This window comes from Alligator mississippiensis, chromosome 2 (assembly GCF_030867095.1).
Source record: "Alligator mississippiensis isolate rAllMis1 chromosome 2, rAllMis1, whole genome shotgun sequence".
Lineage (NCBI taxonomy): Eukaryota > Metazoa > Chordata > Crocodylia > Alligatoridae > Alligator > Alligator mississippiensis.
This window is the reverse complement of record NC_081825.1, coordinates 61324369-61337080: the sequence shown is the minus strand read 5'-3', so window position 1 is coordinate 61337080 and position 12712 is coordinate 61324369. Positions and strand designations below refer to the sequence as shown.

At 41.1% G+C, this 12712-nt stretch overlaps 2 protein-coding genes across 5 annotated transcripts in view; one reads left to right on the top strand and one right to left on the bottom strand.

The window, feature by feature from the left end:
• The window catches only part of PPAT (phosphoribosyl pyrophosphate amidotransferase), an 82804-nt gene that overhangs the window by 33473 nt on the left and 36619 nt on the right, over positions 1-12712 (top strand). The window lies entirely within an intron of this gene.
• Positions 1-12712, bottom strand: part of PAICS (phosphoribosylaminoimidazole carboxylase and phosphoribosylaminoimidazolesuccinocarboxamide synthase) — a 71624-nt gene that overhangs the window by 51999 nt on the left and 6913 nt on the right. For 2 of the 4 annotated variants that reach the window (XM_019481270.2, XM_019481273.2), the window contains 4 exons: positions 8258-8737; positions 7071-7160; positions 6788-6880; positions 4424-4492 (listed from right to left, as the gene is read on the bottom strand). In XM_019481270.2, coding sequence (XP_019336815.1) covers positions 4424-4492; positions 6788-6880; positions 7071-7160; positions 8258-8737 — 732 coding nt within the window. The remainder of the gene's footprint in view (positions 1-4423; positions 4493-6787; positions 6881-7070; positions 7161-8257; positions 8738-12712) is intronic. The other 2 variants (XM_019481272.2, XM_019481274.2) reach the window with 2 other exon arrangements.

Here is a 12712-nt window from a genome sequence, read left to right as displayed (position 1 = left end):
ACATTTTAGAACAGAATGATGAAAAAAGATCTCCCATTACTGTTATAATTGCTCAGAATTGCATTTTATTATTTCTTTTGCATCGGTCTATTTTGACCATGTGTTTGGAAGACTTTTTTGGAAACTTGCTTTGTTGTTCCATTGATCTTTCATGTAACGGAAGACAAATAGAAATTTAACCAAGTACTCAATTTTACATTATGTTTGTCTGTTGACATGATTTTTATAGGTCTATGTAGTAAGTGTGTGTTAGAGGGTCAGGGTGGAATACACAGATCCTAGATTAGAATTGACTGGTTTTCCTTGTTTGTGCTTTCTACCTTCTCCATAAATAGAAAGAATCAGCTCCTTGGGTACATTTCTAGAATGAATTAGGCCTAAAGTTGCTAAAGTTTTAGTGATGCTGTTGTGTCAGATAATGCTGGGGCACCCTCTGCTGGCTAATCTATTTGGAAAGCTCCTCGAATGCATAGGTAGAATGGAGTAAATTATTCTAAAAAAAGAATCAGTAATGACTGCAGTTTTGGAAGAACTCCAAAGAGAGGACTATATGTGGACTGGTACATCTAAAAGTAGGCATTCAGTATTTAGAGGCTATATTTCTTGAATGTGAATATATTTAAAAGTACAGAGAGTAAACTCAACTAATTAGAAGCTTTTCTGAAACAAATGTCAGTTAGATTAGGGCTGCCCAACTGGTGTTAAATTATGGTCCTTAGGCAGGGCTTGTTGGTGTGGCTGCCAGAGCTGCTGCATTGACGGGGTTCCAGAACCCAGGGACAAAGGGGGGCATGGGGAGCAAGTGGCTTTTACCCTCTGGGTTCCAGAGCTGTGCCACCGCAGTGGCTCCAGCAGCCATGCTGAGAAATCACTACTCCTCCACCACAGGTAGATCTTCCAGCCTGCGAGAAACCCATGGTTCAGATCTGGCCTGTGAGGCCTAATAAGTTGGAGAGTCCAGTGAAGGCCAACCTTTTTGTACAGTATGCCACAAATTAACCCAGAAATCTCCCGGAGTGCTGCTCTGATTCCCTTCCCTTCCTGTTTTTTTGCTCTGGTTTCTGCTTCCTGCTCTGTGCCCAATTCACTGCTTTGCTTTCTGCTTCCTGCCCTGTCTTTTCCTTTCCTGATATGCCATGTGCCCCATACACAGAGCTTGCCCAAGCCACTAGTGGCACCCATGTCGCAGGTTGACTGCCCCTGTACTAGACCATGATTTAACTATTTTATTGTATTTATGCATCAAAAGAAAAATGAATCTCTACAAGGACCTGGTATTTTTTAGTTTGTGGCTCTGATCTACATGTGGGAAACATATCAAAAGGGATAAATGTAAAGGTATGCCACCACTGTGGTGGAAGAGGTGAGCTAGCTCAGGTATTGACTGTGCTGAAGTTATGGCAAAAGAGAGCTTGGCCTGGGCAACTGCCCAACTCAGCTTCTTAGGCAGATTTTGCAGCCTGTGTTGAGGTCTGTGCTGCCTGACTATCAATACCTGAGCTAACTAGTTTAAAGCTAATTTGAGTGTGTTGATATAATGGACTTGTACATTTTTCGCTGCAGAGGCAAAATACTCTTTGTATAATTAATAAGAGGCCCAGATGTCAAGGTCTGTTCTAAGGTTAAATGTCAATCTCCATATTTTTTTATGGCCAATACATAACATTAATGTTTTCTTCAAGCTTGGTCTCCTCTTCTTTTTCTTCAAAAAGTCATGTAAGCAATCATGTTTAAATTGATAAAATAGTCACGCACTGGGTTGATATGGTCTGAATGATGCTGCATAAATACACGGTGTTTTTAAGGAATGAGGGGAGAACCTGAGCTGCTATGAACTGCCAAAGCTCTGTTGCCTTTAAGGGAACTATGAGTTTTACACCAGTAGAACAATGAAGGAGGGGCAGAACTTTTTCAGCATTAGAATATTGAAAGTACTGAAGCACTACTACTATTGTCCAAAGGCACGATTTGGCTATTTATGTACCAATAAAAATCAGAGTGGCTTGCTCTTCTGGAACTGGATTTAATTTGAGTCTGTGTACTTCTCATATGAACTAGGGTAGTGAGGGGACATCATTCTGGCATTTTAAAAGTTTGCCCAAGAAGGATTTTTTTATTGGAGTTAATTTTATTGGAGCAGCTCATCAAACGAAGTACTCCAAACATAGCAATTTGAAAAGAAAAAAAAAATGGTTAAAGCAATCTACATCTTACATTGCCATGAAGCTATAATGCTAATTTATTTATCCTATTTATTTGTTGTTCTTTCATTTTAGGTAAAATTTTTCATCCATCAGTATTTTACTTGTCACGCTTTACAGGTGACCTTAACTGTGCCTTACATGATCTCTTTATGAATTCTTTTTGCATTCTCTTCTTTCTGATTAGATTTTTAGGGGGAATATAAATCTCATGATAGCCTATTTTTCCCTTACCTTGGAATCTGAGGATGTCTATACACGTGCTCCGGAGTGGAGGGGGGCACTTTAATTATAGCGGCTCTGAGAGTGGCTCTGATTAAAACACTCTAAGCATCACCTGTATTCAGTGTCCCATACTTCAAAATTAACAGTTTGAAACACAAGAACACTGAACACTGAGACCTTGTTTCCCCCAGCGCCCCCCGGGATAACAAGGAATAACGGCTACAAGTTGTTGGAGAGTAGGTTTGGTTAGACATCTGTAAGAACTACTTCACAGTCAGGGCGGCTAGAATCAGGAACCAACTTCCAAGGGACATGGTGCTGGCTCCTACCCTGGGGGTCTTTACGAAGCAGCTTGATGCCTACCTGACTGGGGTCATTTGAGCCCAGTTTTCCTCCTGCCCAGGCAGGGGGTCGGACTTGAAGATCTGCAAGGTCCCTTCCGACCCTACTTCTATGATTCTATGAATACACATGACACGGAGGCTGCTAATTAGCTCCAACAGACTTGCAGCAGACTTGCTTAATCAAGGCTGCTCCAACACATACTAATTATTAGCCCGTGTCGGAGCAGAGTTCTGTCATGTGTATAGGTGCCCTGAGTGCACTCAGGCCAGGGACAGAAGTTGCACATAAACCAGTTTAAATGATCAGAAACTGATTTAAAGCTGTAACAGAACACTTAACACACTTCAGTGCACTTAAACTGCTTTCAAAGTGGCCAAAACTGGTTTAAGATAAACCTGGCTGGATGTAATATTAGACTGAACTGATTTAGGTGAAACCAGTTTATGGAACTTCTGTCCCAGATCCCCTCCCGGTTCAAGTTTAACTCAATCACCCAGCATCCCAGGAGGCTTTGCAGCCCTAGGCTGTGCTGTCTGCTCCAGTGGGGCAGGGTTGGCCCCACCCATCTGCTCCAGCTGGTTGAGAAGGAGTTGGGTCGAGGTGAGGATGGACCTGGATCCAGCCCCCAACTGGGGCTTGCCTGTTTGAGGGGGGAAGCAACCCCTCCCAGGCTTTTCCCCCAGCTGCCTGCTTGAGCACAGTGTGTGTGTGTGTGGGGGGGGGGGGGCGGGGGGCATAGCCGGACCCTGGCTTGGGCTGCCACGCTGAGGCACAGAGAGGTTTAAACAGCCCTTCCCAGGCTTCTCCTCCTCCCCCCACCCCAGCATAGCCCAGGGCTGGCATGCTGAGGAAGAGTTGGGGGAGGGGAGTTTAAACTGCTTCCCTGGCCCACATGGGACCTCAGCTTGGGGGAGGCAACCCCTCCCAGGCTTTTCCTCCACTCCCAACTCCAATGAAGTGAAGAGGTTATGGGCAGGCCCCCACCTGGCCCTGCAGGCTAAGGCAGAGAGGAGTGGGGATTTAAACCCCCTCCCTGGCCTGTACTTGACCCCAGCCAGGGTCTGCCTGGCCAAGGGAAGGCAACCCCTCCCAGGCTTTTTCCACTCTGCTGTAGTGGAGAGAGGGGGCCTTGGGCAGGTACACTTGGGGTGGGGTGGGGGGATCGTGGGAGGGGCTGCATTGCTCCCCCAGGCAGACCCTGGTTGAGGTCCCATGCAGACCCAGGAGGGAGTTTAAACCCCTCTTCCCCCCACTCTGCCTTGGCAGGCCAGTCCTGAGCTGGGACCTGGCCATGCCCCCCTACCCTGCTTGAGTGGAGAGGAAAGCCTTCAAGGAGGCTGTCCCCCGCCCTGGCTGCCATCCCATGTTTAACCTGCAAAGATTATCACATTGTCCAGTTTTGACTTCTCCCACATTTACAGTTTAACCTGCAAAGATTTAATCTATTTAGCCTTGGGTTTTTTGACTCTCTGCACTTAGCCTCATTGTCTGTAGAATATGCAGTTATGTGTTTTTATGACAGAGGGAGATTGTGAGTGAACTTACATTTTTAATAGCATACAGTTCCTGCCTTAAGGAAATGGGCTACAGTAACACCATCCAGTACACCTCAAATTACTTCTTGTGATCAATGAAATGCTTTAATCACTCACTTATCACAGCAGTCTCTTTCAGTGTATATGGAACTGCTAGGTTCTCTGAGGTAGTGTTCACAGAAACATCTGCCAAAAGATTCAAGTTTTACATTAAAACTCTTTAGTTTTACATTAGACTATTTGAATGCCATAGCCTACCATAGTATCCCTTAATAAAAATCTTATTTTATAAGCATACTCGGTTTCTTGCAGCTAAGGGAGGTCACAGAGTCTTTACTAGAAATACCTAGCACTGAGTGTGGGCAGAAGTAGCAAATGAAGTGTTTAAAACATATTTGAAATGGTCTCAGAGGGCCAGCTGTATAAATGTACATGTCCTTTGACTGCTGCAGACGCTTCCTCTGCCTGAAGAAGGGTGTTTGTACCTGAAAGCTTGCGAAGAAGAAGTTTTCCAACTATTTTAGTTGGTCCAGTAAAAGATATCAGATTTACCCAAAGAACTGTGTCTGCCCATGTCCTTTGAAACATTCCAAGAGCCGCTGAAGCTCTGCAGAGCAGTAGCTCTTTAAATGAGCCACTACTTTGAAGTGTTTCACTTTTTGTTACTTGTGTCCAGGGACTGAGGAGGAGAGGCTGCCAGCCCCAGCACCCCAGCACCAGCCCTGGTTTGTTCGCAACCTTTTCATATATTCTTGCAACCCACTTTTGGGTCGCAACCTGCAGGTTGAAAAACGCTGCTCTAGTGTGCTTCTGCCTATCTTGTTAGCATAAGAGGAGGCTGCAGCTGGGGAATGTCCCAGGGGCTTTATGTTTGTCCCCTGGCTGAAATGGTTTATCTGAAAAGTTTCCAAGCACACTTCACTTGAAAGCATTTCAGAAGTTACTTCTGTCTGTCCCCAGTGACATTACAATAAATCGTTTCTGCACCCCTCCAATTGAGTGTTAAGCTCCTACTTTTCCCCTGAATGTTGAACTACCAGCCATAATCTGTCCTGAATCTCTGTAAACACCACATGGGTGTAGAACACTGAACCCTTATTCTGTAGCCAATAGGAAGCAACTTGCATTTTTTTTTTTATTCTCCCATTTGACATTTTTACCTTTTTAAACATTTGTCAAACTTTACTCTCATCACAAACCCATCTACAGGGTGCCCCCCAGAGCATCTCCCTGCTGTTCCACAAGGAACAGACTCGGGTTCCCTTGGAATATCTCCTTATCTCAACTCCGCTGCCCTTATACTAGACCCCACAGCCACAGCAAAGAGCTCCAGGTGGTCTCTCCTTTGGGTTGTGAAAGAAATTTTAGGTCTCCCTTTCCACGGAATGGGCTAGCCTGGAATATCACTTGCCCAGAGATCGCTTGTTCTACAAGCAACCAGTAAGGAGACAAAAGGATTTATTAGGTAGGAGAAAAGAATTATACAAGCAAAAGTGACCATAACTTTGTAAACAGAAAAACTAGGCAAGTAAAGTTTCTTACCCTCTCATCTGGCTACACCCTAGCCCTTCTGAGAGACCTGTCAGCATCAGCAGAAATCAGCCATCCTGCTGTTTCTGCCAGCGCTGGCTGCTGAGCCTTATCCAGCCTGGGGAAAAATCCAAAAGACCCTGAATCTATCTTGGACCCTAAAATACTCCCAAAGCTAGTACCCGCCTACCCCCATCAGCAGTATTCTAATTGATCATGAGTCTCCAGAATCCTCCAGAAATTTCTGGTCCCCCATTGTCTATTTAGACACAGCCCAAGACAAATGGCAGTGTCTCCCGTTGCCAGAGGAAGGGTGTTCGTGCCCGAAAGCTTGCAAATAACTTTTTCAGTTGGTTTAATAAAAGATATCACATCTACCCAAAGAACCTCGCCTGCCCATGTCCTTTGACCAACACAGCTACAACCAAGAACCCTGGTCTCCCTGAGGCACCTGGAATTCCTATGGCTGATGGGGCTTTTCTCTCTGATGCCTTTTCTATAGAGGAGTTGATTTCCCTATTACAGGCAGACAATGCCTTGGGTACCTAATAATGTCTTCTGCCTATCTCTGGGAGTAGCAATTTTTCTTGTCCTCCTGTCAGAATACTAAAAGAGTTTAGCAGTTCTGCCCACTCCCGTACTTTGACTAAACCATATCCCAAACAATAAAATATACATACAGACAGCATAACATAATATATCCTGTGATAACAGCAACAGAAATGGATACAGCCTTACTTTCAGAGTGCTTTCCAGAGTGAGACCACTCATGCCATATCAGTACAACAAAACATTCATGACACCTCCATGAACCACCAGACCAGTGTGGACTTTGTGACAACTAATAAATAAGCAAAATTTCATACTGAGTTGTACCACAGCTGACTGAACAATGCCAAATTGTGGAGTTGTAAAACTGAAGTAAATAAGAGGAAATGAAACTCAGCTCACCTAAACCAGTTTCTTCTTCTTTTATGTGTGTGGTCCTTGGGCCTTCCAACCTATTGCATACAGTATTATTTTCATCAAACTTTGCAGGGAGCTCTGCATATATAGATAAAGATAAAGATTACATAGTGAATCAGTACTACACAACCTATTGACATTCTTTTTTTTCTTCCACTTTTAGGCCTTTACATTGCTCTATGGGTGTTTCAAAATGTTGCTTTGGGAGTTTAGATATGAATTTCATTTTGGACTGCAATTTAAAAGAAAACAGGAATGTTTAAATTACCTGATTTAGAACATTTCTTTATTTCTATAACTTGTAGGTCTTCTGAAACATTACTAACAGAATCCTCTTCACCCGTGTCTCCTGATGTTTCTGTGTAAATAATATATTATTGAATTAGGATATTGCTTATCTGTAGTACTTTTGCAGTTGTAGAAGTTTGTTTCAGTACATTATTCATAGTTTGTTTGTTATTTTCTTTCCTTCTTTTAACCAGGAATGAACCCAGGGTACCAAGGTGTGGACCCCCTTGACTAGATCTTTAAAGTTCTTATAATTTATTCACCTAGCAATATCACTTAACATTGACGGGTAACTATGACCACACAGAATAAAATACAGATCCTGCTATCATTCTACCTGCTGTCTTTACAGCTTTTCATAATTTTCAAATGCTAGAAAATTATGCTAGAAAATGTTATGGATAATGCAGCTTTTCCTCAACATCTACAGGTCTGTCCCGTTTCTGGAACAAAGTGGGATGTGTGTTGAAAAGTTAAAGGGGTGAGTAGGGCATGAGGAGGGCATTGTTAACATGACCATAGACCAAACCTGCACTTTCTCTGCTCTCCTGCTTTCTTCCTCCACTCTTGTAGTTCTTGTCTTCTCTCTCTTCCTTCCTGCAAGTAATCTTGCCATTGTTTGGGTCAGAACAGCCTCCTCTACCTCTTTTTGCATTTGGAAGGGCCTCCCTGCATTTCTTTGAACTCATAATCTCTTCATATTTTTACATATCATTTGAAAGAGAGATCTCTTCTTCTTAGCCTTTACATATCATTCCCTTTTTTTGTAAAAGGATTTATGATTGTTACCTAGTAAAAGATCAACCTGCATAATACAGTATTATTTTAGAATTAACCCACTAGACAAGCTGGCATATTTCCATTCATGGTTTATTTGTTTTTCCCAACAAATATTTTGTGTAGCTCATTGGTTTTCAAATATTTTGGAGCAGTGGACTGCTGTCAATACTTTTTGGACTAGTTCACCCTTTTATTGTCAGTATTTTAACTGAAAAGTGGGGATGGGAGGGAGTATGCTCTGTTCTGCTAGCTGGCCTTATAGAACACTTGTCCATAGATCATACTTTGGGAGCCACTGATCTAGCAGATGCTTGTGTACTTTTTAAGTTGTTTTAATGCTTGAAAACTAATAATGGCAAACAACGTTTGGATAGCCAGAGTTCTTACCTATGGAGTCCTTTTCTGTATTAGCTTCTGTCCATTCTGTAGGCCTCTTGCCTTCATTGTTATCTGATTTACTTGATTGTTCAACAGTACTGTGTCCCAGAATAGCATCCAGTTCATTAAAGAATATCATACTTTTATTCACATTCCCTGAGTCTTGGGCGTTTTTTACGCTCTTGTATTCATGTTTTAGATTTTTATACTTTGTTCTGCACTGCTTCCAGTCCCTGTCAATTCCGAATTTTTGAAGCCTAGCAGCAACCTGTTCAAATATTCTTTTATTTCTCACTGTGCCCTCCAGTTGTTGCTGGATGTTTTTGTCTGACCATATGCGTATTAGAGCTCTGACTTCATTAACAGTCCAGTGTTTTCCTCCTTCGCTCGCTACCGTTGGAATAAAAGGTGGATTTTTGGAAGCGTCTAGTGCTGAGGTTGGATTACCTGCATCATGTGGGGTGGTGGAGAGACACAGATACGGGTTACCTGCATTAGGTAGTTGGGGTAGAGGGAGGACAGAGAGAATGAGAATTGAAGGAAAGTGGATTTTATTTCTTAACATTTTTTTCCCCAAACATGATGGAGCAAAAATAAAAATAATATCAAAGAAATAATATCAAACAGTGAATTGTCAGCATTTTGTTAAATTATGAAGCTGTATAGTATGTGCAGCTCTGATGTACAGTATGTGACATTATGATGATGCATTTTAGTTTGTCTAATTAGTAGCTCTCTTTTCTCAGACATTGATTTCAGGATCAATAGATTTGTTTTTTAGTGCTGTTTATTGTTTAAAATAATAAGACATTTATGAAATGTCTTCCATCTCATGACCTCGGGGCACTATCCAAACACCAATTAGCTAGGCCTTGACCCTGCGGACGTGGACTTAATTTTATGAATGTATGGAATCTTTTTGGTTTTGCATGCATGTAGGAAGTTAAACATATGTAGATATTTGTAGAATTAGGTTGTTAACCCTTACAAAAAAGCTTTGTGTGGTGTGCATAATAATTATTTCCCTAAAGTCACACAAGTCATGAAAGAGCTGGGTACAGAACCCAGTTTTCATAGTTTGGAGTGTGACATTTCCCAAGCTCAGTCCATTCTAAAAATAAATGGATCCAATTAATCAGAAAACATATTGTGCAGAACTGATAAATAATAATTTTCATAAGAGTGAGTTTTAACTTTTTTTGCAATATTTTTAAAACATCTTAATAAACTATATTTTAAAAATGTGTGCTTGAGTTTTTTGTGTAATAGTGAATTTGCTTAAAAACTTTAATGTTGCAATCCAGTCAGTTTGCAAAACTAGTTTTATTCTGTTCTCCTAATGGGAGTGAAATAGGATTTTCTCTCTTTCACAGAATCTTGTGTAGATTTAGAAAAGTCATGATTTACCCTTCTTATTCTGCAAATTATTTGCATACTTGCAAATTAAGTTAATATGCAGAGTAGTTAGCACAAATTTTGCAGTTAGACTGGTGATATAAATAATGCCTCTGAAATCATCCTTTTCTAAAGGGCAGTCCAGGTGCGAGTGTTAGGACACTTTTATAGTTGTTGAGCTCTCTCTGGCAAAAATATCGCTAACACATTCTGATTCAATGAAGCATACTTTTGCGAAATAAGGTATTTGATGATAAACTTGTTTAAGGAATAATTGCTGCATATGGTTGTCCACAAGTCATTCTGCTTAAGAGACCTTTACTTATAAATGGCAGTTTCCACCCTGCTTTGTTTAATAATTAAGGTTCTATGTTTGTCAAGAGAAGTCTTAGCAGCAGCTGGCCTGCTGATACAGCACAGTTGAAAAGGCTAATTTGCAGGTGACATACCAACCGTGTTTCTACATGTGCCTTAATGCAGGCACATTGAAGCCCCAGCCCATGGGCCAGATCTGACCCCCAGTGCCTATCATCCAGCCTGTAGAGCTTCCTACAAGTCCGTGGGGAGCCCCATAAGCCAAGGTGCTGTGCACTAGATCTGGCACGCAGGGCAGCATGGGGCCCAGATACCCCTGCAGGGCAGGCAGGCCCAATCTTGCGGTGTGGGGGTCTGATTTGACCTGCAGACCAGCCCTACATCACTCATTTGGCCCACACGACCTAAAAGTTAAGCACCACTGCCCAGAAGGAGTGTTAGGAGCAGGCTTTTGAAATTACCAGTACTCCATAGGGATTGCTATAATGGATCACAATGAACATCAAAGAAGCTTGAAGAGGTTGCAGCTCAGCTATTGGGAATCGCCTCATCTGACTAATATGTCTGCTAACTATCCCGCTGGAAAAAATAATATATATATCTCAGACAAGGCAGATGTTAAAAACTTTATTAGGAAATTGTTGACATTTTATTGATATAAATATATACATGTAGAATCTGAAGAGATAATAGAGGATCTTTCTCATTTTCTTTTCTTGGCCTTTTCCTTCCTTTCCATCTCTAACCTCTCAGATAACGAAGTGTCTGTCACTTTAAAAGTGCTGAGAACAGGTGTTAAAAACTTTATTAGGAAATGGAGGTATATCAGTTGAGATGGATATCTATCTCAATTGATCTTTCTCAATGAGGAGAATGTATATAGTTATATTTATTATATTTATATAAATAAAATTTTAACAATTTCCTAATGAAGTTTTTAACATCTACCTTGTCTGAGAGATAGATAGATATAAGATTTCTCTCTCTCTCTCTCTCTTCCCCCCCCCATATATAATTTTTATAATTTATATATATTTTTTTTCATGTTTACATTTCACAGCTAAGGAACATTTAATAGCTGTGAAGCGGGAGGATTGTTTAGCTTTCTGAATTGGACCAGCACTTCTTATGGATAGGTCTGACTTGCAGGGTTTGAAATGCCATGGACAGTTTCTTGAATTGGGTCATAATGACTAGGTGGACTAATTTTTTTTGCAGTAAAACACCGTGCTAGGTGGAAAATGGCTATCAGTTCCTTGTGAAGATTGTAATAAAAAAAAACAAACCTGCCTTTAATTTGTTGAAAAATCAAAACTGTAAAAAAATAAATAAATAAATAAAAATTAGTTTCTGACAAAAAAAAGTGATCTAGGGTATTTGGATGGTTTTGTTTTAACTATTTTTTAAAAATTCTAATTAGGTTACATTTATAAGCACAACTGTTTAGGAACTGGCAATGAAAACTTTTGTTTTTTAGAGTGTCTTAAGATCCTACTTCGACCATTTCCAGAAGTTTGAGTAGAGAATTCCATCAAAATTAAGTTACCTATTGAAACTTCTTGGTTTTAGTGAATCACCATTTTTCAAATGAAAAAGGTAACCTCAAAAATTCTTAAGAAGCTCTAAAATAGTAATAGCTGTGTAGTTTTGGTAGCATGGTAATTCACCAGAGTGTTCATTGTCTTTTGACCCAGAGCCTACCTCACAAGTCTTTGAAGATAGGACTGAAAGGGACCTCAAAAAGTCATCTGGCAGACCCAGGTGACAAAAAGTTGCAGATGCCTGTTAAGATGTACCTCTTCTCTGCTTTTCTGCTTTCAGAGAAGACTTGAGCAGGATTTCTTCCAGAGTGTTTGTTCATATCTCAGTTCCCCTGTCCATGAATACGAATAATGCATGTGCCTTCTGAGAGCTTGTGTCCAGTCGTCTCCATTTATGTGCGTGTATTAGATAACACCATTATTAATTTGAGGACTGTAATGAGATGCAGGTCCCAATCTTTTGCTTATAACAAACCCTGGTTACCTGTATATTTACGAAGTGCCTAAACTGCTTAAGTGCATAGCACCTTTCAGCCATGATGTCTACTTCATAATGTAATTGAACTCCATTTCACTGCAGCATAATTGGTGCCAGAAACAGTGAAGGGGAAGCAGCTGTCAGAAGGCTGCTATTAAAAGCCTTGAAATTGACAGGAGCTAGTCAGTTTCAAGGCTGCTATTAGAAGCCTTGAAAATGAGGGGAGATAACAGCCCTGAAACAGATTAGCTCCTGTCATTTTCAAGGCTTCTAATAGTAGCCCTGAAACTGACTATTAGAAGCCTTGAAAATGACAGGAGCTAGTCAGTTTTGGGGCTGCTAATACCACACCACTGCCAGCAACTGAAATGGGTTATTCTGTACTTAATGAGAATTGCTTACATTAAGTTTGGGTGAGTGTATAGTTCCAGCCACCACCCCTTTGCAGTCCCAAGGCTGTGTACTTAAAAGGACTACATAGTAGTGAATTTGTCTGTTTTTACAAGGTTGCCTTCTCTCTTCAGCCAGAACTAAAGGCTTTCAATGTCCCAAATGATGATGCCTTATGCTATGTTGTCAAGTACTAATTAATATTTATTTAGACCCTCTACTCCTTTAAGTATTGATCTGAGTAGAAATATCAGTAAAGATGTATACATCTGGCAGGAAGGGCATGTCAAGGATGGATAGGCAGAACATATCACGTGAATTGCTTCTACCTTTCAGAAGCCAGGG